At 40.3% G+C, this 26637-nt stretch overlaps 1 protein-coding gene across 3 annotated transcripts in view; it reads right to left on the minus strand.

Moving 5' to 3' along the window:
• The window catches only part of nelfb (negative elongation factor complex member B), a 124689-nt gene that overhangs the window by 46957 nt on the left and 51095 nt on the right, over window positions 1–26637 (minus strand). For all 3 annotated transcript variants that reach the window (XM_063073242.1, XM_063073241.1, XM_063073240.1), the window contains 2 exons: window positions 13897–13992; window positions 1672–1814 (listed from right to left, as the gene is read on the minus strand). In XM_063073242.1, the coding sequence (XP_062929312.1) occupies window positions 1672–1814; window positions 13897–13992 (239 nt within the window). The remainder of the gene's footprint in view (window positions 1–1671; window positions 1815–13896; window positions 13993–26637) is intronic.

The following is a 26637-nucleotide window of genomic DNA, read 5'->3' on the forward strand; positions in this document are numbered from 1 at the left end:
GGATAGACAAAGGAAAATTGGTTGATGTTCTATGCTTGAATTTTCAGAAGGTCTTTGACAAGGTACCACATGTGAGACTCCTTAACAAGCTATAAGCCCATGGTATTACAGGAACGACTCTAGCATGGATAAAGCAGTGCCTGATTGGCAGGAGGCAAAGAGTTTGCTTGAAATTCCAGCATCTGCAGATTTCCTCGTGTGTGACTGTATTCCACTTGTCAGTTCTTTAACCATTTTCCTAATCTGGCTAAGTCCTCCTGTACCATCTCTACTTCCTCAAAGCTACAGGCCCCTCCACCTACCTTCATATGATCTGCAAATATTTCAACAAGAAACACCATTAGTCACTGGCAGCAAGCCAGAATAGGCTCCCTTTATTCCCACTCTTTGCCTCCTGCCAATCAGGCACTGCTTTATCCATGCTAGAGTCGTTCCTGTAATACCATGGGCTTATAGCTTATTAAGGAGTCTCACATGTGGTACCTTGTCAAAGGCCTTCTGAAAACAATTTTAAGTGCTATGAATATTAAATTTGTTTTCTCTAAAATTCGTGTTAAAAGATTTTCTATCCTTTACTATTATGGGATTTCAGCCACTTTTCCCCCCCGACCTAACTTCTTAAAGTGTAAAATTGTTACTAGTAAATCTGATTTACCTTTTTGTTCAGTCTGTAATTTGAGATCAAATAGCTATTCCAATTCTTTGGTATTTTGCTACCCAAGAAAACTTTGTTACAAATAGAATTTGGCACTGGAATTTTACCACTTACAATTGATCTGGATGAAAACACTGAAGGCATGGTTTCTGTGTTTGCTCATGATAGACTGACAGGAAAAAGAGATGTGAACAGAAGCTTACAAAGGGATTCATATCATATTATTGTGCATGGCAAAGATCTGGCAAATGGAGAACCATGTGGGAAAATGTAAAATTCCAGTGGAGGAAACATTTAAATCATTATCTCAATGGTGAGTTATTATAAAGGCCTGAGATGTAAAAGGATCTGTGTGTCCTAATATATGACTGGTAAAGAGCTAGGATGAAGCACAGCAAATAATTATCAAACAGAATGCTATAATTTATTGATTGAGAATGGAGTACAAAAGCAGAGAACTTATGCTTCAGTTATATTTGGAATACCACACAGTATTAGTTTTTTTTTATTTAAGCAAGGACACTTGGAATGAGTGGACTGACTTATGAGAACAGGTTGGCTAGGTCAGGCTTGTAACTACTGGATTTCAGAAGACTAAGAAGCAATTTGATTGAAACACATAAGATACTGAGGGATCTTGAGAGGGTGAAAATAGACAGAATATTTTCTTTTGAGGTAGAATCTATAACTAAACTTTGAAAACAATTTAAGACAGACATAATCTGGAATTTTTTCTCCTGGTGAGCAGAATCATTACCCTTTGATTCCTCTAAACTCCTTTGAAACACTCTTACTCACAGGATTGTGCAAACAAGTATATTTAAGGCAGAGTAAGTACTCTTAATAAGCAAGGAGGTAAAATATTACTACAGATATATAGGTATGCAGAATTACAGTTAAAATCTTTGCTACTCCCAATTTGTATATAAAATAATATGCAATACTTTCAATATTATCCAAATGTAACATACATTTCTGCACTTCAGAAGATGAAGTTGAGAATAACAAAGACATACTTAATAAAGGATTCTGGAAGACTTGCTGGGTACAAGTTTGAAACTTTCTCCTCAGTCGGCAGTTTTTGATCCACGTTGAAAGTGTGATCATCTACTACAAATGCCATTAGATTTGGTAGAAATTTGGTGATGAGTTCTATCTCCTATATTAAGAAAAGAGGTACAATTTGTGTTTAGAACGGGTTAAAAAAATTACAGTCAACAAATACTATACACAGATTGCTGAGGAACTTAACATGGACTCTGCTTCTTAAGCCTTATTTTCTTAAACTATATTTGAGGCAGATGTGTTTGGCACGTGATAAGACCATAAGATATAGGAGAATTAGGCCATTTGGCTCATCGAGTCTGCTCTGCCATTTCATTATGGCTGATCCATTTTCCTCTCTGCTCCAATCTCCTGTCTTCACCCTGTATCTCTTCATGCCCTGACCAATCTAGAATCTATCAAACTCTGCCTTAAATATTAAGCCCTCCACAGCTGCTTGTGGCAAAGAATTCCACAGATATACCACTCTGTCTAAAGAATTCCTCCTCATCTCCGTTCTAAAAGGATGCCCCTCTATTCTGAGGCTGTGTTCCCTGGACTTAAAACTCCCATCATCGGAAACATCCTCTCCACTTCCACTCTATCAAGGTCTTTCACCATTCGATAGGTTTCAATGAGGTCACCCTTCATTCTTCTGAATTCCAGTGAATACAGGCCCAGAGCCATCAGATGCTCTTCATATGACAAACTGTTTAGTCCTGGAATCATTTTTGAGAACCTCATTTGAACTCTCTCCACTTTCAGCACGTACTTTCTAACATAATGGGGCCAAACTGCTCACAATACTCCAAGTGAGGCCACACCAGTGATTTATAAAGTCTAAAATTACATCCTTGCTTTTATATTCTAATATTTTTGAAATGAATGCTAACATTGCATATGCGTTCCTCACCAGATTAACCTATAGGGAATTCTGCACTAGGACTCCCAAATCCTTTTGTGCCTCAGATTTTTGTATTGTCTCTTCATTTAGAAAATAGTCAACCCTTTCGTTTCTTCTACCAAAGTGCATGACCATACACTTCCTGACACAATTTTCCATAAGCCATTTCTTTGCCCTTACAAGAATTTAAGAAATAGGAGCCAGAGTAGGCCAATTGGCCCATCAAGTCTGCTCTGCCATTCAATAAGATCATGGCTGATCTAGCCATGGACATATCTCCACCTATCTACATTTTCCCCATAACCCTTAATTTCCCTACTCAGCAAAAATCTATCCAACCTCGTCTTAACTATATTTACTGAGGTAGCCTCCACTGCTTCATTGGCCAGAGAATTTCAGAGATTCACCACTCTTTGGGAAAAGCAGTTCCTCCTCATCTCCATCCTAAATTTATGTCCCTGAATCTTGAGGCTATGTCTCCCAGTTCTGGTCTCACTTATCAATGGAAATAACCTTCTTGCCCTCTACCTTATCTACCCCTTTCATAACTTTGTGTGTTTTTATAAGATCCCCTCTCACTCCTCTAAACTCCAGTGAGCACAGTCCCATGCAACTCAAACTCTCCTTAAAGTCTAACCCCCTCATCTCTGGAACCTCCTGTGCACCGCCCCCACAAAGATAGTAGATCCTTCCTCAAGTAAGGAGACCAGAACTGCACGCAGTACTCCAGATGCTGATCCACCAGTACCATGTACAGTTGCATTATAACCTCCCTGCTCTTAAATTTAGCAAGATAGCAAGAGGATTTGAGTACAGGAGCAGGGAGGTACTACTGCAGTTGTACAAGGCCTTGGTGAGACCATACCTAGAGTATTGTGTGCAGTTTTGGTCCCCTAATCTGAGGAAAGACATTCTTGCCATAGAGGGAGTACAAAGAAGGTTCACCAGATTGATTCCTGGGATGGCAGGACTTTCATATGATGAAAGACTGGATCGACTAGGCTTATACTCTCTGGAATTTAGAAGATTGAGGGGGGATCGTATTGAAATGTATAAAATTCTGAAGGGATTGGACAGGCTAGATGTAGGAAGATTATTCCCGATGTTGGGGAAGTCCAGAACGAGGGGTCACAGTTTGAGGATAAAGGGGAAAGGCTTTTAGGACCGAGATGAGGAAAAACTTCTTCACACAGACAGTAACACACATCAAAGTTGCTGGTGAACGCAGCAGGCCAGGCAGCATCTCAAGGAAGAGGTACAGTCGAGATTTCAGGCTGAGACCCTTCGTCAGGACACAGAGAGTGGTGAATCTGTGGAATTCTCTGCCACAGCAAACAGTTGAGGCCAGTTCATTGGCTATATTTAAGAGGGAGTTAGATATGGCCCTTGTGGATAAAGGGATCAAAGGGTATGGAGAGACAGGGTTCTGAGTAGGATGATCAGCCATGATCCTACTGAATGGCGATGCAGGCTCGAAGGGCCGAATGGCCTACTCCTGCACCTATTTTCTATGTTTCTAAATTTGATCCTCTAGCAATGAAGACCAACATTCTATTTGCCTTCTTGATAACCAGCTGCACCGGCAAACCAATCTTTTGTGATTCATGCACAAGCACTTCCAAGTCTCTCTTGCATACTGCAATCTTATACTATTCATACAGTCTTATTTTCCATTTTCCTTCCAAAGTGGATCACCTCACATTTTCCAACACTGTACTCCACTGCCAGACCCTCGTCCACTCACTTAACCTATCTATATCTCTCTGCAGACTTGCCGTATTTTCTGCACAATTTGCTTTCCACTCAATTTAGTGTCACAGCAAACTTAAATACACTATACTCAGTCCCCTCTTCCAGATCATTAATGTACATCATGAACAACTGCAGGCCCAACACCAGCCCCTGCAGCACACCACTCACCACTGATTGCCAACAAGAGAAACACCCATGTATCCCAGCCCTCTGCTTTCTACTGGTTAACTAATCCTCTATCCATGCTAATACATCACCCCCTACTCTATGCATCCTTATCTTATGGATATACTTTTTTATGTGGCAACTTTCGAATGCCTTCTGGAAATCCAAGTAAATAACGTCCATCTGTTCCCCACTTTCCACTGCGCTCATTATATCCTTAGAGAACTCCAGTAAGTTTGTCCAAACAGCACCTGCCTTTGCTGGATCCATGCTGTGTCTACCTGATGGATCCACTTCTTTCCAGATGCCTCACTATTTCTTCTTTAATGATAGCTTCAAGCATTTGCCCAACTACAGATGTTAAACTAACTGGCCTGTAGTTATCTGCCTTTTACCTAGATCGTTTTTTGAACAGTGGCATGACATTCCTTTTCTTCCAATCCATCAGGACCTGTCCAAAGTTCAGAGAATTTTGGTAAATTAAAACTAAAGCCTCTACTATAACCTCTCCCATTTCTTTCAATACCCTGGGATGCATTCCATCAGGACCAGGGGACTCATCTGTCTTTAGGCCCACAAGTGATAGCTATTGTACTGAGGTCCTCACCTCCCATCACATCCATATCATTTCTCTTTGGCATGTTAGATGTGTCCTCCACCATGAAGACCAACATAAAGTAGTCATTCAAAGCCTCGGCTATTTCCCCATTATCCAATATAGTTACCCCTTCTTGTCCTCCAAGTGACTTACATTCACTTTAGCCACCCTTTTCTGTTCTATATAATTATAAAAACTTTTACAATCTGTTTTTATATTTGTGCGAGTTTTTTCATAATCTAGCTTCCCTTTCTTTATTGCTTTTTAAAGTTTTTCCAACTCTTCCAGTTTTCCACTACTCTTGGTAACTTTGTACACACGAGCCTTTAGTTAGCTCCTTCCTTTACTTTCTTAGTTATCTATGGCTGGTTCTCTCCACCCTTACTGTCCTTGTTTTTAACTGAATCATACTTTTGTTGAGCACCGTGAAAAATCTCTTTGAAAGCCTTCCACCTCACAGCCTGTGTTCCCTGTCTACCCTATCCAACTCTTCCCTCATCCCATTGTAGTCTCCCTTGTTTAGGCATAATACACTGCTTTTAGATCACACTATTGCACCGTCCAGTTGTATGAGAAACTCAATCATACTGTGATCACTCTTTCCAAGAGGATCCCTAACTACAAGATCGCTAATTGTACCTGTCATATCGCACAGGACCTGATCCAAGACAGCACATTCCCTTGTGGGTTCAGTAACATGCTATTCAAGAAAGCTAAATCTATGCATTCTATGGTCCTCCTCAAGATTGCCTTGACCAACTTGATTCTCCCAACTTATGATGCCTGGATTGGGGAGCATGCCTTATGAAAACAGGTTGAGTGAACTCGGCCTTTACTCCTTGGAGTGATGGAGGATGAGAGGTGACCTGATAGAGGTGTATAAGATGATGAGAGGTGTTGGTCGTGTGGATGGTCAGAGGCTTTTTCCCAGGGCTGAAACGGTTGCCACAAGAGGACACAGGTTTAAGGTGCTGGGGAGTAGGTACAGAGGTGAAGTCAGGGGTAAGTTTTTTCTTTCTTCCTTTCTTTATTAATCCTTTTATTGATTTAAAAAAACATAGATACAATCAAATACAATCAAGAGGAGAATTAGTTCAAATATATATATCCGTAACCAAGATTAAAATAGACACTGTCAAAATCATAGATAGTTTAACTAGTATAAAATATATAATTAAAAAAAAGAAAATAACAATTCTCCTCTTACCAGTTAAAAGGAGAAAGGAAAAAAAACATTGGGTTTTAAATAGAAAAAAAACCCACTACACTATATTAAAAAAAACAGAACAAACAAAACAAAAAAAAAGGGGACTGGGCAGTCCATTTTGAGGATACAACCAAAAAAATAAGAGAAAAACACTTTCTGATCAAATCTAAAACCTCGAAAAAAAACTTGAAAGAGTAATAAATTAAATTAAATGAAAATATTGGATAAAAGGTCACCAAATTTTGATCAAATTTAAAGGATGTATCAAATATCCGACTTCTTATTTTCTCTAAACTTAAACAGGACATGATGGAGGAGAGCCAATAAAAGACCGTAGGTGGATTAGATTCCTTCCACTTCAATAAAATGGCTCTCCTAGCCAGTAAGGTCCAAAAGGTTATCATACGTTGAGCAGAAACAGGAATATTTCCTGCTGCCGATGGGATAGTCCCAAAAATTGCCGTAAGCAAGTGAGGTTCTAGATCCAAATCCAAAACTCTTGATAGTGTTTTAAAAACATCTCTCCAAAAGTTAGCTAGCTTTATACAAGACCAATACATATGAGTTAAAGTGGCCAACTCAGTGTTACATGTCACAAATAGGATTACTATTGGAGAAAATACGCACTAGTTTATCCTTTGACATATGGGCCCGATGCACTACCTTGAACTGTATCAAGGAATGACGGGCACAAATAGATGAGCTGTTAACCAAATGAAAAATTTTACTCCATTGATTATCTGAAAATGACTCTTGAAGATCCAATTCCCAAGTGCGTTTAATTTTATTGTTAGATATCATTCGCAAACTCAGTAACAGTTTATAGATTATAGCTATCAACCCTTTTTGAAATGGTTTAAACTGAAAGAGAACATCTATCATATTAGGTGGATAAGCAGAAAGGTAATTTGGTAACAAACCACATAAAAAAATTCCTAATTTGTAAATATCTAAAAAAGTGTACGTTAGATAAATCATATTTATCCGCTGAGAAAAAGACATTAAACAGTCCCCTAAAAACAAATCTGAAAAAATTATTATTCCCTTGGTTTTCCAAATTAAAAAGGCCTTATCCAAAATAGATGGTTTAAAAAAATAATTAAGATAGCTATTACTAGAAAGAATAAAATTATTAAACTTGAAAAATCTATGAAACTGGAACCAAATTCTTAATGTATGTTTAATAACAGGATTAAATTCTTGTCTGCTAATCTTAGAAAACAAAAAGGGAAGAGGAACTCCCAATAAAGAGGCCAAAGAGAAACCTTTCGCCGAGTTTACCTCTAGATCCAACCATGAATGACATTCACATATGTCTAAATAGTGAATCCAAAAAGTAATACATTGAATATTGATTGCCCAATAGTACATTCTAAAATTAGGCAAAGCCATACCACCATACTTTTTTAATTTTTGCAATAAGGGTTTAGTCAAGTTTTTTTACTCAGAGAGTGGTGAGTGCGTGGAATGGGCTGCTGGCAATGGTGGTGGAAGCAGATACGATAAGGTCTTTTAAGAGACTTTTGGTTAGGCACATAGAGCTTAGAAAAATAGAGGGCTATGGGGAATTCTAGTACTTTCTAAGGTAGGGACATGTTCAGCACAACTTTGTGGGCCGAAGGGCCTGTACTGTGCTGTAGGTTTTCTATGTTTTTTCTATGTTTAAAGTCCCCCACAGTAACTGCTCATTGCTACACGCCTCAGATATTTCTCGGTTTATTGCCTCTGCCACTGTAATGTTAATATTCGGTGGCCTATAGACAACTCACACCAGTGATTTTTCCCCTTACTACTCCTAATCTCTACCCAGATGGATTCAACATTCTGCTCCTTAGATCTTATATCGTCTCTCACTATCGCCCTGACCCTCATCCTTAATTAAGAGTGCTATCCCACCTCCCTTACCTTCCTGCTTATCCTTCCGTATTACCTGATATCCATGGATATTTAATTCCCAATCCTCTCCACCCTGCAACCAAATCTCTGTAATACCACTAAATCATACTCCTTTGTAGGCTTAACAAGGTGGGACTAAGAGTCACTTCGTGGCAAATTTTACTAATGGAGAGAACAGAGTTTACCAACTTTGGCTCCAGAGGCTTCGGTGAGAAGGCACCATGGTTCAGGGAGCCATTCAGAGGGGGAAAAGAAAACTAAGATAGTGGTAATTGGGGATGGTATAGTCAGGGGAAATAGACAAAGTTCTCTATCGTAGAAGGCTGTGTTGCTTGCCTGGTGCCTGGATTCGGGACAACTTCTCTGACCTGCAGAGGAATTTGCAGTGGGAGGGGAAAGATCCAGTTGTCGTGGTTCATGTGTGGGTATCAACAATGTAGGTAGAATGAGGAAAGATGTCCTGCTGAGGGAATTTGAGCAGCTAGGGACTAAATTAAAATGCAGAACCAAAAACGTGGTAATCTCTGGATTACGACCTGAGCCACGTGCAAATTGGCACATGATCAAGAAGATTAGAGAGTTAAATGTGTGGCTCAAGGATTGATGTGGGAGGTGGGTTTGAATTTGTGGGAAACTGGCACCAGTATTGGGAAAGGAGGGAACTATTCCAATCTACACACACACACCATAGAGGAAGAAGTATTCTAAAGGCAAGAAGACACAACCATGGCTAACAAGGGAAATCTAAACCAACAAAAAGCCAAAGAGAAGGTTAGTGCTAGTGCAAAAATTAATGGGAAATGAAAGGATTTGGAAGCTTTTAAATAGTGTTCTTTTCCAATCATTCTGGTCAACTCCTCTCTCATGGCTCTGTAATTTCCTTTATTCCACTGTAGTACTGATAAATCTGACTTTAGCTTCTCCTTCTCAAATTTCAGGGTGAACTCGATCATATTATGATCACTTGTCCCTAAAGGTTCTTTTACCTTAAAATCTCTAATCAGTTCTGGTTCACTGCACAACACACAATCCAGAAATGCTGATCCCCTAGTGGGCTCAACCATAAGCTGCTCTAAAAAGCCATCATGTAGGCAGACTAAGAAATTATCCTCTTAGAATCCAGCACTATCCTGATTTTCCCAATCTACCTGCATATTGAAATCCCCCATGACTATTGTAACCTTGTCTTTTTGGCATGCAGTTTCTATCTCCCGTTGTAACTTGTAAACTACATCTCTACTGTTTGGGGGTCTTTTCCCATCAGGGTCTTTTTACCCTTGCAGTTCCTTCTCTCTTTCCACAATGATTCATCACCTTCTGACCTTATGTCACTTCTTTCTAATGATCACTAACAGAGCCACGCCAACCCCTTTGCCTTCCTGCCTATCCTTTCGATATAATAGTGTACTGTTGGACATTAAACTCCCAGCTATAATATTCTTTCAGTCATTATTCAGTGATACCCACAACATCATACTTGCCGATCTGTAACAGTGCTACAAGCTCATTGACCTTATTCCATATACTGCGCATACTCAATCATAACAGCTTTAAATCCTGTGTTCATCCTTTTCGATTCTGTCTGCCTGTTACGTTGCAACTCATCCTGTTGGCTGCGATTTTGCCCCATCATCAGCCTCTCCTTGCTAGGAGTTTCACTACACATTGCCTCTGTTTGTAAACCAACTACCTCATCTTCAGCACTGTCACTCTGGTTCCTATCTCTCCTGCCAAATTAGTTTAAACGCATCCAAACAACCCTAGCCAACCTGCCCGCAAGCATATTGGACCCCCTCAGGTTTAGGTGTAACCCATCTCTTTTGTACAGGTCCTACCTTCCCCAGAAGAGATGCCAATGATCAATTAATCTAAACCCTTGGCACTCATTTACCTGCAAAATTGTCCTATTCTTACCCTCGCTGGCACATGGAGCAGGCAGCAATCCAGAGAAAGCTACCCTGGAGGTCGTGTTTCTCAGCTTTCTACCTAGCTCCCTAAAATCTCTCTTCAGGATCTCAACTTGTCTTTCTAAGTCACTGATGCCAATATGTACAGACTTCTGGCTGCTCACCCGCCCCCTTGAGAATGCCATGGACACGATCAGAGACATCCCTGACGTGGTACCAATGCTGTAAAACTCAAATGAGGACAAATAATGAGGGGGAAGGCGGCAAGAAAAGTAAAGGCTAACGTGTGATGAAATTTGTGTCAGACGTTTATCCAGTAACATTCAAAAATGTTTTGAACATAGTAAACATGGTCAGCCCTTTAAATCCAAACAACTTAAAACAGAAAACCAGGAGGGCTAAAAGGGGCTGTAGTAGGGAATAGTAAAATTCATAGCAGGGAATAGTGAATTCTTGCTTTTGTAGCACAGGAGAGAAGCACAGGAGAGAGTGGAGGATGAGTATGTAGTAGTGAGACTAGGTGGGATCCTACAGGGTTAATACCAGGCAGTGAAAGTCTGTAACATACAGAACCGGCTCAAGCCACAAACTAGGCTAAAGTAAAATATAGTGAATTCGTGTCCAGCTAGTAGCTTAGCAACAGCTTCATAAAACTCCAAGATGGAAGCTTGCCATTCTACATACAAGGTAAAAGTGGACCTGTACACAACTCACTTAGAACATAGGTGCTGATGTTTGACACTGAAAAAAACTTACCTCACTGATGTATACATAGTGCATGTGGGGTAGAGATAGTGTGGGACATCAGATAAGAAATAGCATAAGAGTAATGAGAACTGGATTGGGAAGCATTTGTTCTACATTGAGTGATTTCCCCCTTGATCTCAGCTTGAGATACTTTGTTCTGAAGGTGAACCCCAGACTTCTTGTGAATTTTTTCCACCTACAGTGACCAAGAAATATCCTTGGTGAATAGGATTCAGGAAAATCCCAAGGCATTTTATGCAAACATTAAAGAGGGTAACTGAGGAGAAAGTAGGAGCACTCAAGGACAAAGGGGATAAGTTAATGGCTGGAGCAAAAAGAAGTGGCTGCTGTACTAGATAAGTACTTTGCATCAGTATTCACCATGGAGAAGGACGTGGATGATGGCAGGTTCAGGGAGGGGTATACTAATGAGGTGGGGGCCAAGGATCTGCTGAAGATCATTTAATTCCAATTCCATTTTCAAATCATTAAGGTGGATAAATCCCCGAGTCCTAACAGATCTATCACAGGTTATTGAAAGAGGTGAGGGAGGAGACTGCTTGGGGCATTGATAAAAATCTTTAGATTCTCAGCTACAGGTAAGGTCCTAGAGGAACAGAGAATAACCAATATTGTTCCGCCACCTCCAACGGGATCCCACCACTAAGCATATCTTTCCCTCCCCCCCTCTCTCCGCATTCCGCAGGGATCGCTCCCTACACAACTCCCTTGTCCATTCGTCCCCCCCATCCCTCCCCACTGATCTCCCTCCTGGCACTTATCCGTGTAAGCGGAACAAGTGCTACACATGCCCTTACACTTCCTCCCTTACCACCATTCAGGGCCCCAAACAGTCCTTCCAGGTGAGGCATCACTTCACCTGTGAGTCGACTGGGGTGATATACTGCGTCCGGTGCTCCCGATGTGGCCTTTTATATATTGGTGAGACCCGACGCAGACTGGGAGACCGCTTTGCTGAACATCTACGCTCTGTCCGCCAGAGAAAGCAGGATCTCCCAGTGGCCACACATTTTAATTCCACATCCCATTCCCATTCTGACATGTCTATCCACGGCCTCCTCTACTGTAAAGATGAAGCCACACTCAGGTTGGAGGAACAACACCTTATATTCTGTATGGGTAGCCTCCAACCTGATGGCATGAACATTGACTTCTCTAACTTCCGCTAGGCCCCACCTCCCCCTCGTACCCCATCTGTTACTCTTTTTTATGCACACATTCTTTCTCTCACTCTCCTTTTTCCCCCTCTGTCCCTCTGAATATACCTCTTGCCCATCCTCTGGGTCACCCCCCCCCCCGTCTTTCTCCCCGGACCTCCTGTCCCATGATCCTCTCGTATCCCCTTCTGCCTATCACCTGTCCAGCTCTTGGCTCCATCCCTCCCCCTCCTGTCTTCTCCTATCATTTTGCATCTCCCCCTCCCCCTCCAGCTTTCAAATCCCTTACTCACTCTTCCTTCAGTTAGTCCTGACGAAGGGTCTCAGCCTGAAACGTCGACTGTACCTCTTCCTATAGATGCTGCCTGGCCTGCTGCAGCAACTTTTATGTGTGTTACCAATATTGTTCATTTGTTTTAAAAGGGTAATAAGGAAAATCCAGGAAGTTACAGGACAGTGAACCTTACATAAATGGCACGGAAATAATTGGAGAAGTTTCTTGAGGATAGGATCTACACACATCTCGAGAAGCATAGACTCGTATGTGATAGGAAGGCTTTGAGTGGGGGACATGACGTTACACAAATTTGATGAGTTTTTTGACGAGGTGATGAAAATTATTCATGAAGATAGGGCAGTGGATGTTTTATACGTGGAATTTGATATGCTTTTTTGGTAGTGACCCTCATGGTAGGCTGACCCAAAAGGCACAAGATCCACAGTGACTTGGTAGATTGGATAAAAAAACTGGCTTAGCCATTTGTATTAAAAAGTCACTTCCACTCAGCTTCACCCTTTTGAATGAATGGTTAAACAGTTCAATTTCACAGCAAGACCCACAGTTCTAAGTTAAATAAATAATTCACTTCTGGTTACACAAGTAAAGAGCTTATAAACTAAAAATTTGGGCCGGTATCTAAGGAATTATGCACTATTGTTGAAGAGGGTCCACATGATTTTCGTGGATGTTTGTGAAGAAAAAGCATTTCAGGATGTATATTGTATACATTTCTCTGACATTAAATTGAACCTTTGAACATGAGGTTTATGGGAATTGTCCTGGGTATAAAAGGGTTAACATGAGGAACTTTTGACAGATCTCAGCCTGTACTCATGGGGGTTTAGGAGGATGAAGGGGAATCTCACTGAAACCTACTGAATATTTAAAGGTCTGGATAAAGTGGACCTGGAGAGGATGTTTACAGTAGTGAGAAAGTTCGGTCCAGAGGGCACAATCTCAAAATAAAAGGACATCCCTTTAGAACAGAGATGAGAAAGATTTTCTTTAGCCAGAGGGTGGTAAATCTGTGGAACTCATTGCCACAGACAGTTGTGGAGGCCAAGTTATGGTTGATAGGTTCTAGATTATCGAGGGTGTCAAAAGATTACAGGGAGGATGCAGGAGAATGTGGTCAAGAGGGAAAAATAAGTCAGCTATGATTGAATGGCAGAGCAGACTCAAAGAGCCAAATGGCCTAGTTCTGTTCCATGGTCTTATGGTTTAAATTATAAATCATCAATCTTTTCATAGTTTCAACTTTGCTTTAATGGGTAAATATAATCAATTATGAAAAAATACGCTAATCTAAATAATTATTTCTTCTATAATGTGCTAAGTCTAAAGGTTACTTGACATCAGTCAAAATATCGACATTAAAATTTTAAAGGGCCAAACGGGTATTATATGTTGTCCCTATAAAATTTTCCTTGAAGGATGATGTAACATAAGGGATAAATGGAATTTAACATGCAATGTTGTCATTTCAACTACTCAAAAGTAATTCCAATCACCTATCACCATAGAATATTGTCAATAATCAATAGACTAGATTTCTTAACTTACCATTTTTGGTTCCTTGAACACCTGACTGTCAATCATGTCCCAGGCACCTTGTCCCAGTGAGAGCATTCGCAGCAAAAGGAGGAGGTCTGGACTGTCCTAATAAATTCCATAATTAACAATCTTTGACCAAAATCACACAATGCTGTAGAATACAGGAATATTTCAGGCTACCATTTGCACATACATATTATTAAACAACAGCCTGCATTTTTATAGCAACTTTAGCATAGCCAAGTATCACACTATCATGTGACAAAAAAAAGTCTGAAATAAAAGGAGATATTAAAAACAGTAAAACAGCTTGTTCCATTAAGTTTCAAAGGGGAGGTCAAAAAAGAGTTAGAGAGTTAGAGAGACAGAGAAGAAAAGAAAAAAAATCTAGAATTAATACTCCTAAGACTACAACAAAATCTTCACGGCTAATTCATATTTGAATAAAGGTTCTGCAGTTAAGTAATGGGCTCAAAATTACTTTCATATCCTTTAATCCTGGAATAAAATGCCTCTAAAATTATAGAGATGCATTTATGAGCTTTCCACAATATGAATCATCAAGAGACCATTCATCCCATCACATGCACGATGACCAGTGGGCACTCATTTATACTCACCCCATATTCCACCACTTAGCCCACAGCCTTCTAAGCTTAAACTATTCAAGTACTTGTCTAAATGTTTCATAAATGTCATTAGCAATTCTGATTCTATCACTCTCCCAGGCTGTGAATTCCAGGGACTTACTACTGGGTGAAAAAGGTCCCCCTCAGATATTCTCTACTCCTCTTACCTTTTACCCTAAATAAGTATCCTCTATTGTTATCCACCTGTGAAATGAGGAAGAGTTTCCTGCAGTCCACCCTACCAAAACCCATAATAGCTCTATGTACCTTAATCATGTCCCTTCTGAACAACATCATCTTATGGGAAAACAGAACTAGCCTGTCCGATCTTGGCATTTTGCTGAAGAATTCCATTTCAAGAAATACAGTGGCATGCAAAAGTTTGGGCACCCTGGTCAAAATTTCTGTTACTGTGAATAGCTAAGTGAGTAAAAGATGACCTGATTTCCAAAAGGCATAAAGTTAAAGATGACACATTTCTTCAATATTTTAAGGTTACTTTTTTTTATTTCCATCTTTTACAGTTTCAAAATAACAAAAAAGGAAAAGGGCCCGAAGCAAGAGTTTGGGCACCCTGCGTGGTCAGTACTTAGTAACACCCCCTTTGGCAAGTATCTCAGCTTGTAAACGCTTTTTGTAGCCAGCTAAGAGTCTTTCAATTCTTATTTGGGGGATTTTCACATATTCTTCCTTGCAAAAAGCTTCTAGTTCTGTGAGGTACTTGGGCTGTCTTGCATGCACTGCTCTTTTGAGGTTTATCCACAGATTTTCGATGATGTTTAGGTCGGGGAATTGCGAGGGCCCTGGCAAAAACTTGCGCCTTTTGAGGTAGTCCATTGTAGATTTTGAGGTGTGTTTAGGATCATTATCCTGTTGTAGAAGCCATTCTCTTTTCATGTTCAGCTTTTTTACAGACGGTGTGATGTTTGCTTCCAGAATTTGCTGGTATTTAATTTCAATGCAAGAAGTATTGTAGGAAAGGCTAATGAGCTCAGGGCGTGGATCAACACCTGGAATTATGATATTGTAGACATTAGTGAGGTTTGGTTGCAGAAAGGGCAGGGCAGGACTTGCAGTTCAATATTCTGGGGCTTCATTGTTTCAGATGCAACAAAGCAGGAGGGATTAAAGGAGGAGGAGTGGCGTTACTAGTCAAGGAAAATGTCATGGCAGTACTCAGTCAGGACAGACTGTCAGGCATCACAGGTGGAACCGAGTAATAAGAAAGGTATGACCACGTTAATGGGGCTAAATTACAAACCACCCAATAGTCCGAGGGATTTAGAAGAACAAATTTGTAGAGATCGCAGACTTTACAAGAAACACAAGGTTGTTAGACTAGGCTACTTTAACTTTATCGAGTGGGATTTCCTTACTGTAAAAGGAGTAGATGGGATAGAGCTTGTCAAATGTGTTCAGAAAAGTTTATTTAATCACAACACAGAAGTCCCAACAAGAGAGTGTGCAATATTTGATCTGCTATTAGAGAGACAGAATTTTGTGCAAGGGAGCACATAGCATCTAATGATCACAATGCCATTAGTTTCAAAATAAATATGCAAGAAGATAGATCTTGTCTGCAGGTTGAGATTCTACATTGAAAAGGGCCAATTTTCGGGAGGACTTCCGGGTCATCAAGGGAATGGCGGCGTAAGGAAAAGGTCTCTCGACAAAAAAGAAAGTAAACTGCCCCAAAATCGAATTTAGACAAATACTTAATATTGCATAACTATATTAATAAAAGGGGCAAGGATGATGTCTAAGAACAAGAATAAAAAGTCCGCTTCGAAGGCTGTGGAATTCTCTGCCACAGCAAACTGTTGAGGCCAGTTCATTGGCTATGTTTAAGAGGGAGTTAGATATGGCCCTTGTGGCTACAGGGGTCAGGGGGTATGGAGGGAAGGCTGGGGTGGGGTTCTGAGTTGGATGATCAGCCATGATCATAATAAATGGCGGTGCAGGCTCGAAGGGCCGAATGGCCTACTCCTGCACCTATTTTCTATGTTTCTATGTTTCTAAACATAAAGAGACGCAGCAAGGCGACGGGCCTAGCTCCCCCACGGCAAGCCAGGACGGAGATAATGAGGGGGAATCGGTGACTCTGTCTTTGATTCTCGGAGAGATTCGCGAGTTCCGACAAGATAACAGCAAACAGCTGGAAGATATTAAAGGAGAAATAGTAAAAACTAACTCGCGGATAGATGAAGCCGAAGCGAGGATTGTTGGAATTGAAGAGAAGCTACAAAACGCCGAGGAAGTGATAGCAGAAATGCTGAAGCTACAAGACCAGCTCCAGTGGAAGCTAATAGATCAAGAAGGCCGCTCGAGAAGGGAAAATGTGAGGATTTACGGAGTTCCTGAAGGAACCGAAGGTAAACCCGGATTGATGATTCCCTTCGTGGAGAAGCTGCTTAGAGAGAACCTTGATATACCGGCCACAAAAGACCTACAGATAGAAAGGGCTCACCGCGCATTGGCACCACAGCCCCCGGCAGGCGCCCAGCCCAGATTGATTCTGATCAGATTTCTCAGTTACAGAACGAAGGAAGAGGTGCTTAAAAGAGCATGGCAAAAGAAAGGTTTCATGTGGAACAACTGCAATATCAGTTTAGACCACGACTACGCACCGGGGATTCTTGCCAGACGGAAGGAATATACGGAAACACGGAGAGTCCTGAAGGAAAACAACATCAGATTCCAGACCCTGTATCCAGCTCGGCTGAGAGTCTTTTACGACGAAGGGACAAAAACTTACGCTACGGTGGAGGAGGCAACGTTGGACCTGGCGGACCGGGGACTACCTATTAAAGTTATCACCCAACCGGAGTCGCTACTGGAGAGGATTCGGCAGAAGTCGTGGCAGTTAGTGGGGCGAGGACGCTCCACTCGAACCAGAGTGTCAAACTACAAGGAAAAGCTGCAAATATTCAGACGCGAATGTACAGAGAATACAGATTAATTAACAGAAATGACTGAAAAGAGTAAATCGGACTTAAAAGTAAAATGAAAACTGGTAACTGAAAATAAACTAGGCGGAATAACTTGAATGATAGCAATATGGTCGAGACATAAATAGGAGAAAATTCTCTATGATTATTCAAACTGCTGAGGGCCCTCTAACACAGGGTGAAGATAGAGGTTATCCCTCTGAACTGAGGCGGGTCGGTGCTCAGGCCTCACTGTGGGAAGTCGGGAAAAATTTTCAAATGTTATACGTTCAGAAATGTCTAGGATGTGGTTATATGTCTTGGTTTACTGTTGAGAAGGGATTGCTTACTGTTTGGTTAGAAAAGGAGAGTGCTTTTTTTCTACTAGAGAAAAATGCAAACTGAATTGGTAAAAATAATTTCCTATAATGTTAATGGGGTTTTGAATCCAATTAAAAGAAATAAGATTATGTCTAAATTGAAAAAAGAGAGGGTACAAATAGCTTTCCTCCAGGAAACACATATGAGCCAATCTGAACATGGAAAATTAAAAAGAATGGGCTTTAAGCATATATTTTATTCATCATATAAATTGAGTCACAAAAGAGGGGTAGCTACTTTAATATCAAGTACTCTTAATTATGAACATATTTCAGAGACTAGAGACAAAGAAGGACGGTTTGTAAAAATCACAGGAAGAATAGAAGGTACAGAAATAACATTGCTGAATGTTTATGCTCCTCCAGGTAGTGAATGGTCATTTTATAGACACATTTTTGACCTAATGGTCAGTTCTCGAGGGGTAGTAATTTGTGGAGGGGATTTTAATATTAGATTAAATCCTATATTAGATTCTTCAAGAATAGTTACTCAGAATAAACCTCTGACTCGAAAAAAGTGAATTCATTGATGGAGGAGTTGGGAATTATAGATGTCTGGAGGGAATTACACCCTACTAGTAAAGATTATACATATTACTCTTTCCCTCATTCAGCCTATTCAAGGATAGACTATTTCTTTATCTTTAATACAGATAGACTCAGGATAAAAAACTGTAATATTGCAACAATTGATCTGTCGGATCATAGCCCAGTCTCTATGTCTCTAATCCTGGAAAGGAAAATGAGGAAAACACTATGGAGGCTAAACTCACATATACTCAATAACCCGAAAGTAATGGAGAGATTAAGGGGAGAAATCAAAGAATATCTAGACCTTAATGACACGGGAGAAACATCACCAGTGATATTATGGGATACATTGAAAGCTGTACTGAGAGAGAAAATTATTTCCATTACTACTCACATGAAAAAAATCAATGCACAAAAATTAGCAGACCTTCAAGGAAAATTAAAACAACTTCAAGTTGTAGATAGCAACAAAAGTAATTCAAATCGAAAACAAACTAGAAATTGCAAAGTGAAATTGATATTTATACGTTGGAAACTCAAAGAAATTTTCTTTACCTGAGACAAAAGAATTATGAAGTAGGAGGTAAATCAGCTAGATTATTGGCATATAAATTACGAAAACAACAAGCAGACAATACAATTCATAAAATAAAGAATCCAAAGACAAAGCTTGTGGAGAGTACAATAGGGAAAATTCAAGAGAGTTTTGAAACATATTATCGAGAGCTGTACTCCCAACCCCGGGCCCCCAGTGAGCCCTATATAGACAGTGTATTGAATTTTTTAGATCTACCTAAACTTACAGATTTACAAAATGAAAGTTTATTAGAACCAGTAACTGTCAAAGAACTGAACGTGACCATCTCTAGGTTAAAGGCTGGAAAGTCCCCGGGTTCTGATGGGTTTACCTCAGAGTGGTACAAGTCCCTGAAGACACAGTTAGCCCCATTACTACTTAACACCTTTAATTGGATCTTGCAGAGAGGAGAAACTCCACCTTCCTGGAGAGAAGCGATTATTTCAGTTATTCCTAAAGAGGGTAAAGATAAACTAGAATGTGGCAATTATCGGCCAATTAGTGTTCTTAATTTAGATTACAAACTATTTACATCTATATTAGCGCGCAGATTGGAAAAGCTTTTACCTGGCCTAATCCATTTAGACCAGACTGGATTTATTCAACAAAGACAAACACAGGACAATATAAGGAGAACTCTGCACATATTAGAACAGGTTAATAAGAACGAGACAGAGACAATGGTAGTAGGATTGGACGCTGAGAAAGCTTTTGATTCGGTTAGTTGGGCATTCCTATACAGAGTGTTAGGGAGATTCGGCTTTCAAGAAAGGTTTATTAAAGTAATTCAGACTCTATATGACAGCCCTACAGCCCGAATTAAGATAAATGGGGACCTCTCTGACTCCTTCATTTTAGAGAGAGGCACTAGACAGGGATGCCCAATTTCTCCTCTCCTTTTTGCGCTATATATTGAACCACTTGCCCAACTAATAAGACAGAGCGAAATCGTAAAAGATATCAAGGTGGCAGGGATTGAACAGAAAGTGGCGTTATTCGCAGATGATGTTTTGGTCTATCTGAGTGAACCAGAAAAATCATTTATAGGATTGTTTACATTGTTGGATGACTTTGGGAAAATATCAGGTTATAAAATAAATGTAAAGAAAACGCAGGTTATGTCCCTAAATTATACACCATCCAAAAAATTGCAGGATACATACGATCTTAAGTGGGAAGCTAAATCATTAAAATATTTAGGAATAACCCTGCCGAAGGATCTTTCAACACTGTCACAGGTAAATTATGGGCCATTAATCTCAGAGATAAAAGCAGATATGCATAGATGGAATCTTATCCCCTTTTTAAGTTTAAATTCAAGGATAAATACTATAAAAATGAATATTCTTCCTCGGTTATTGTATCTTTTCCGTACTTTACTGGTGGAGGTCGATGATAATCAATTCAGGGAATGGGACAAATGGATTTCCCGCTTCATTTGGCAAGGAAGGAAACCTAGAATTCGATATAACACCTTACAGTTAGGGAAGGAAGGAGGAGGTATGGTTCTTCCTTGCCTGAGAAATTATTTTTATGCCTCACAGATAACCCCTCTGTTATATTGGTGTAATAGGGAATATAAGGCTAGATGGAAGGAAATAGAATTTGGATTAGTTGACAGTTTTCCTCTTCAGGCCTCAATAGCTGACAAAGGATTGATGGCCCAGTTGGAAAAATTTAATAATGCTTGGATAAATCTTACATTAAAAGTATGGCAGAAGGTGGTTAATTCATGTGGAATTAATAACATGTTAAAACTCTTTAGATGGTGTGCATATGATACCGAATTCCTTCCCAACAGAGGAGATAAAAGATTTGAGCTATGGATAAAGAAAGGTCTTACAACCTACCTCTCATTTATAGATAAAAGAGTATTACAGAGTTTCCAAATCCTGCAGGACAAACATGGCCTAGAACATAATGACTTTTTTAGGTACCTTCAAATACGAAACTATGTTAACCAGAGTTGTAGATATACAGACCTATCAAAAGTAGAATTAGAATTTTTCAAGATTCTGAATTCGGCTTGCAGTTCAATACCTAGTAAATCAGTTTCTCGCCTATATAATGCACTCTCCCATGCTAAAAATGTAAATACACTGTATATTAAAGAGAAGTGGGAGAAAGAAGCGGGGTTGGTACTTTCAGAGGAGGCTTGGGGGAAAATCTGCAGCTTTCAATGGTCCTCGACTAATTCTTTGACTTGGAGAGAACATTGTTGGAAAAACATTATAAGATACTTCAAGACCCCATATCAGGAAAAATATAAAGATACAAATGTGATGTGTTGGAGAAGGTGCGGCTCCAAGGAGGCGAATCATTTTCATATTTTCTGGGATTGCCCTAAATTAAGTCTATTTTGGGAAGGTATTCATAGAACATTAGTTAAGGTACTTAGGTCCCAGATACCTCTGAACTTTGAGACGCTCTATTTGGGGCATGTATTGTTCCTTGAACAGAAGGAAGATATAAAGTTGCTGCAGGCCCTCTTAGCGGCAAGTAAGAAATCAATCACTAGAAAATGGCTAAATCCAATACCACCTACATTAGAAGATTGGTACGAAATTATCTTGGAAATATTTAAAATGGAAAAGTTGACTTACTCCCTGAGAACTCAAAAAGAAACATTTTATCAAATCTGGAATAAATGGACTGAATATATAACCCCAATGCGAGCAGACTTTAGATGACTCTCCTAATGATTTATATTGCTCTTCTCATCAACACAGTAATATTGCTAACGTAAACACCCCTAGTCTAAATGTTTTTTTTTGGAAAATAGAGAATTAACACAAGTAAAGGGAAAGATTTGGGAAAGGGATAAAAAAAATGAAAAAATTAAGTAAATAAGTACATAGGGATTGGATAATTATGTCTGCGGGCAGGAACAAGCATGAACAAATTGGGATATAAACACCTACAATAGTTGGTATATAGGCTTGTATGCAACATTTTGGACCAGTGGAAATGGTCCAGAAGGGTTGTTTGGAAACTATTATTACCATTTTTCTTAACAACTAATTTCATTACTTAGCCTAATAGGTTAGATTTACCACTGTACATAATTATCTATTTAAATGTTTATTTTCCTTTTATATCATCTCAATGTGTACTTAAGAATGTATAAATAATTGTAGTTTTATACATATAAAAAAATGGAAAAGGTTATATGTGTGAAAAAAGTACATGATAATTGTGAATTCCTTATCCAAATAAAAATAAAATTAAAAAAAAAAGAAAAGGGCCAATTTTCATGGCATCTGAAAGGATCTGGCAAGTGTGGGTTGGGACAGTCTGTTTTCTGGCAAAGACATACCTGGTACGTGGGAGGCCTTCAAAAAGTGAAATTTTGAGAGTACAAAGCTTGTGTGTGCCTGTCAGAATAAAAGGTAAAGATAACTGGTGCAGGGAACCTGCATTTTGAAGAGATACTGAGGCCCTGGTTAAGAAAAAAAAGACGGTGCATTGCAGATATAGGCAGGTAGGAGCAAATTAGGTGATTATGAATTACAAGAAATTAATCTAGCAGACAAGGTGAAGGAGAATCCCAAGGGATTTTACAGATAATGTTAAGAACAAAAGGATAGCAAGGTACAAAATTGGTCCACTGGTAGATCAGAATAGTAACTCATGCATGATGCCAAAACGGATGGCTAGATCTTGAATGTATTTTTTGCATCTGTATTCACACAGGAGATAGACACAGAGCCTATAGAAGTGAGGGAAAATGGCATCAACTTCATGGACACTATAGATTACAGAGGAGGATGTGTTTGCTGCCTTGAGGCAAATGAAGATGAATAGATCTCCAGGGTCTGACAAGGTGCTTCCTCGGATCCAGCAGGAGGCAAGTCGAGAAATTGCTGAGGCCCAAGCATAGATATTTAAATCATCCTTAGTGACAAGTGAGGTACCAGAGGATTGGAGGATAGCCAATGTTGTTCCACAGTTTAAGAAAGGCTCTAAAACAAACCAGGAAATTATAGGCTGGTGTGCCTTACATCAGTAGTGGGAAAATTATTGGAAAGTATTTTGAGAAACCAGATACATAAGTATTTGGATAGACGTGTCCTGATGGCTTCATGCATGGCAGGTTGGGTCTAAGTTTTGCAAGGAAGTTACCAGGAAAGTCGATGTCATCAGCATGGACTTTAGCAAGACACTTGACAAGGTCCCCCAGAGGTTGGTCAAGAAAATTCAGTCACTTGGCATTCAAAATGAGGTAGTAAATTGGATTAACGCAACACACATAAAAGTTGCTGGTGAACGCAGCAGGCCAGGCAGCATCTCTAGGAAGAGGTGCAGTCCACGTATCAGGCCGAGACCCTTCGTCAGGACTAACGAAGGGTAAATTGGATTAGACATTTGGTTTATGGGAGAAACCAGAGAGCGGCAGGTCAGGAGACCTGTGACTAGTGAAGGGCCGCAGTGATCAGTGCTGGGTCCGTTGTTGTTTGTCAACTATATCAACGATCTGGATGATAATGTGATTAACTGATCAGATCTGGGACAGCGAGGAAGACCATCACAGCTTGCGGCGGGATCTGGACCAGCTGTAAAAATAGGCTGAAAAATAGCAGATGGAATTTAATGCAGTTGTGCGAGATGTTGCACTTCACTAGGGCCAACCAGTGTAGGTTATCAATCCATTACAGTGAAGTAAAAGGAACTACAAAGATATGACAGGAGTTGGCCAGAATTGATCGGAAAAGAACACTGGCAGGGATGACAGCAGCACAGCAATGGCCGAAATTTCTGGAAGCAATTTGGACGGCACATGATATATACATCTCAAAGAGGAGGAAGTATTCTAAAGGCAAGATGACACAACTGTGGCTAACAAGAGAAGTCAAAGCTTTTAAAAAAAAACCACAGAGGGCAACTGAAATAGTCATTAAGAAAGTAAAAGATGGAATATGAAAGTAAGTAATATTAAAGAGGTACCAAAAGTTTCTTCAGATACAAAAAGTATAAAAGAGAGGCAAGAGTGGATATTGGACGGTTAGAAAATGACGTAGGAGAGGTTAGCAAGGGGGTCAACAAAGTGACGATGAACTACATAGAACGTTGTACATAGAAATTTACAGCAAAGGAGAGTGTTCTTGTACTGGAATTAAAGCAATGTGCCAGTTTTCTGCCATGGGGAAATCAGAGGCAAGCCTAGGGCAGGATCATTTGGGAGCTCAGGCTCACTGCAACTTGACCAGTCTGAATACAAAACAATTGCCTGTCGAGTCCTGGAGAAGTGGCAGCAGCTCAGCGAGATGACTCTTGTATAGGTACTGTTTGGTCAGCTATTGCGGAAGGGAATATAGTTCAAGTTAAAAAAACAAAACACCTTGCCATACCTCTCCTGCTCAGAGAATGGAACAAACTTGTGTTGAGGAACCAGGTTCTATAAAGGGTCACATCTCCTCCAGACAGGCCTTGGCATTCCCAGTTGGTTCTGCCTGAGAAGCATCAGGGGATTGTGATTTAGGTCATTTGGGGTTTAACAAGGCCTATGATTTGGTCCGAGATCAGTTCGATTGACGCTGAAAGAAGCCTGAGGTCAAAGAATACCGTAAGTCATGCATTCAATGTATTTGGAGAAAGACACTACCGACGGAGGTTGCTCCATTATCCCATTTAGAGAGTGCGGGGCCACTTGATCTAGTAGGTGTGGATTTCACCTCCAGAGCTGATTCCAGCAACACTGCGATTGTCTTCGTTATTACTGATCACTACACCAGATATGCTCAGGATCTGAGGGCATCAACCGTGGCCATAGTGTTATGGGAACAGTATATTCATTATGTACTTCCAAGATGGATACATAGCGATCAGGGAATGGATTGTGAGAGTAGACTCATACTTGAGTTATTGGGTATGCTTGGAATAGAGTTGAGGACTATGCCTTACCACCCTTAGGGTGATCCTCAGCCAGAGAAGTTCAACTGGACATTGCTAGACATGCTTGGAACCCTGAATATCAGTAAGAAGAACAAATGGAGTCAGCATATTGAGTATATAGTCCACTTCTACAACTGTACACAGAATGAAGCTACTCAATACTTGCTATACTATTTAATGTTTGGGTGCGTAACGAGATTGCCTGTAGTTTTGAGACTGGTGGGGAAGACTTGCCACAGAAGACCTATCTTATGTATGTGTCTGACATGAAGAAGGAATTGCAAACTTATGAACTAGCGGAAGTCTCTGCTGCCAAACAGAATCAAGGAAACGAGGAGATATGATCAAAAGAATAGATTCTCCCATCTGATACCCGGAGACAGAGTTCTAATAAGGAATTTGGGGCTACCAGGGGAGCATATGTTGGCTGACTGCTGGGTGGCTATGCCTTATGTAGAGGAGAATCAGATGCCAAATGTGTGAGCTTTCCAGGTGAAGCCAGAAGATGGGAATGGCCCTGTCAAATTCTCCACAAGAACCAGCTTTTACCTCTAGGACAAGAGGTGTGTGTTGACCCAGAGCCTGACATGGACTCTACACCTAGCAGGAGGACTCTGAGGTGAAGTGGGAGATCAAAAGGACAATCAGTGGAGAAACCTGGAAGAAACCTAACCGCTGAATGCTGTACGGATTCAGAGGACAAGGAAATGGGAGTGCGGTATATGTTATCTTATGCAAACTCCCCAATAATTGATGAGATTCCCAAACCTCCCCACACTAACTCGGATGTAGTGGGAAGAACTAGCAGTGGACAGGCAGACTTGCAGCTGGACAATGAAGGGAAGTTGGGCTCCAAAGTAATTGGGGATGAAGCTGAGCTCAGTCAAGTGAGAGGAGGACCTTGGGTGCGGAAGGCATGAGTAATAGATAGGGAGAGGCATCTCCAAGGTGACAGGAAGGATCCCAAGGAATGTCTGAAACTGAAGAAGTGGAAGGTGGAATAAGGTGGTCTCAGAGTCAGGAAAACCCCATGTAACCCAGGATAATTAAAACCAGAGATGTAATGTTAGAAAGTTCCACCTGCAGAGGGATGAAAACAAGGTTTACCGATTTTTAAAAGAGTATTTTTTTATAACGCTATGCGAGGGCAGAGCAGCGCTGGACACAGATCGAACAAGCAGAGAAACACAGCAACGATTACAAGCTGAGGACATCAACTGTTAAAGAGTGGAAAATGTAGTGAGTAGCTTTACCCTACTAACTTGAAAACTTCAAGGTGCAATGCCTGGAGGAGAGACAATAGCAATAAAAGATTTATTGAAGCTACAGTTATAACATGCAGCATATAACGAGACAATATCGGCAGAGACCAGTGCCCAAAATCCCTACCGTGTAGTTGGGAATTAGTTCTGTAAAGTCATACCAAGGGATTTGGTCAAATTTTTGTACAAGTTTGTGAACTGACTTTCTGTTATGTATGGGTTAAGATTTTACTGCTAATGTTGTAGGGTATTTCATTTAATGGCTTTCTGTAGAAGCTGTATGATCTGCCAGTAGTCTTTGGGTTACCGTTAAAGACAACGGGTTGCGATACATAGAACATAGAAATTTATAGCACATTACAGGCCCTTCAGCCCAAAATGTGTCCATCATGTAACCTACAGACTGCCTAGAATTTCCCTAGCGCATTGTCCCCTATTTTTCCAACCTCCACGTACCCATCTAAGAGGCTCCTAAGAGACTCTATTGTATCCGCTTCAACCACTGCCGCTAGCAGTGCATTCATGCACCCACCATTCTCTGTGTGAAAAACA

This window comes from Mobula hypostoma, chromosome 21 (genome assembly GCF_963921235.1).
Source record: "Mobula hypostoma chromosome 21, sMobHyp1.1, whole genome shotgun sequence".
Classification (NCBI taxonomy): Eukaryota; Metazoa; Chordata; class Chondrichthyes; order Myliobatiformes; family Myliobatidae; genus Mobula; species Mobula hypostoma.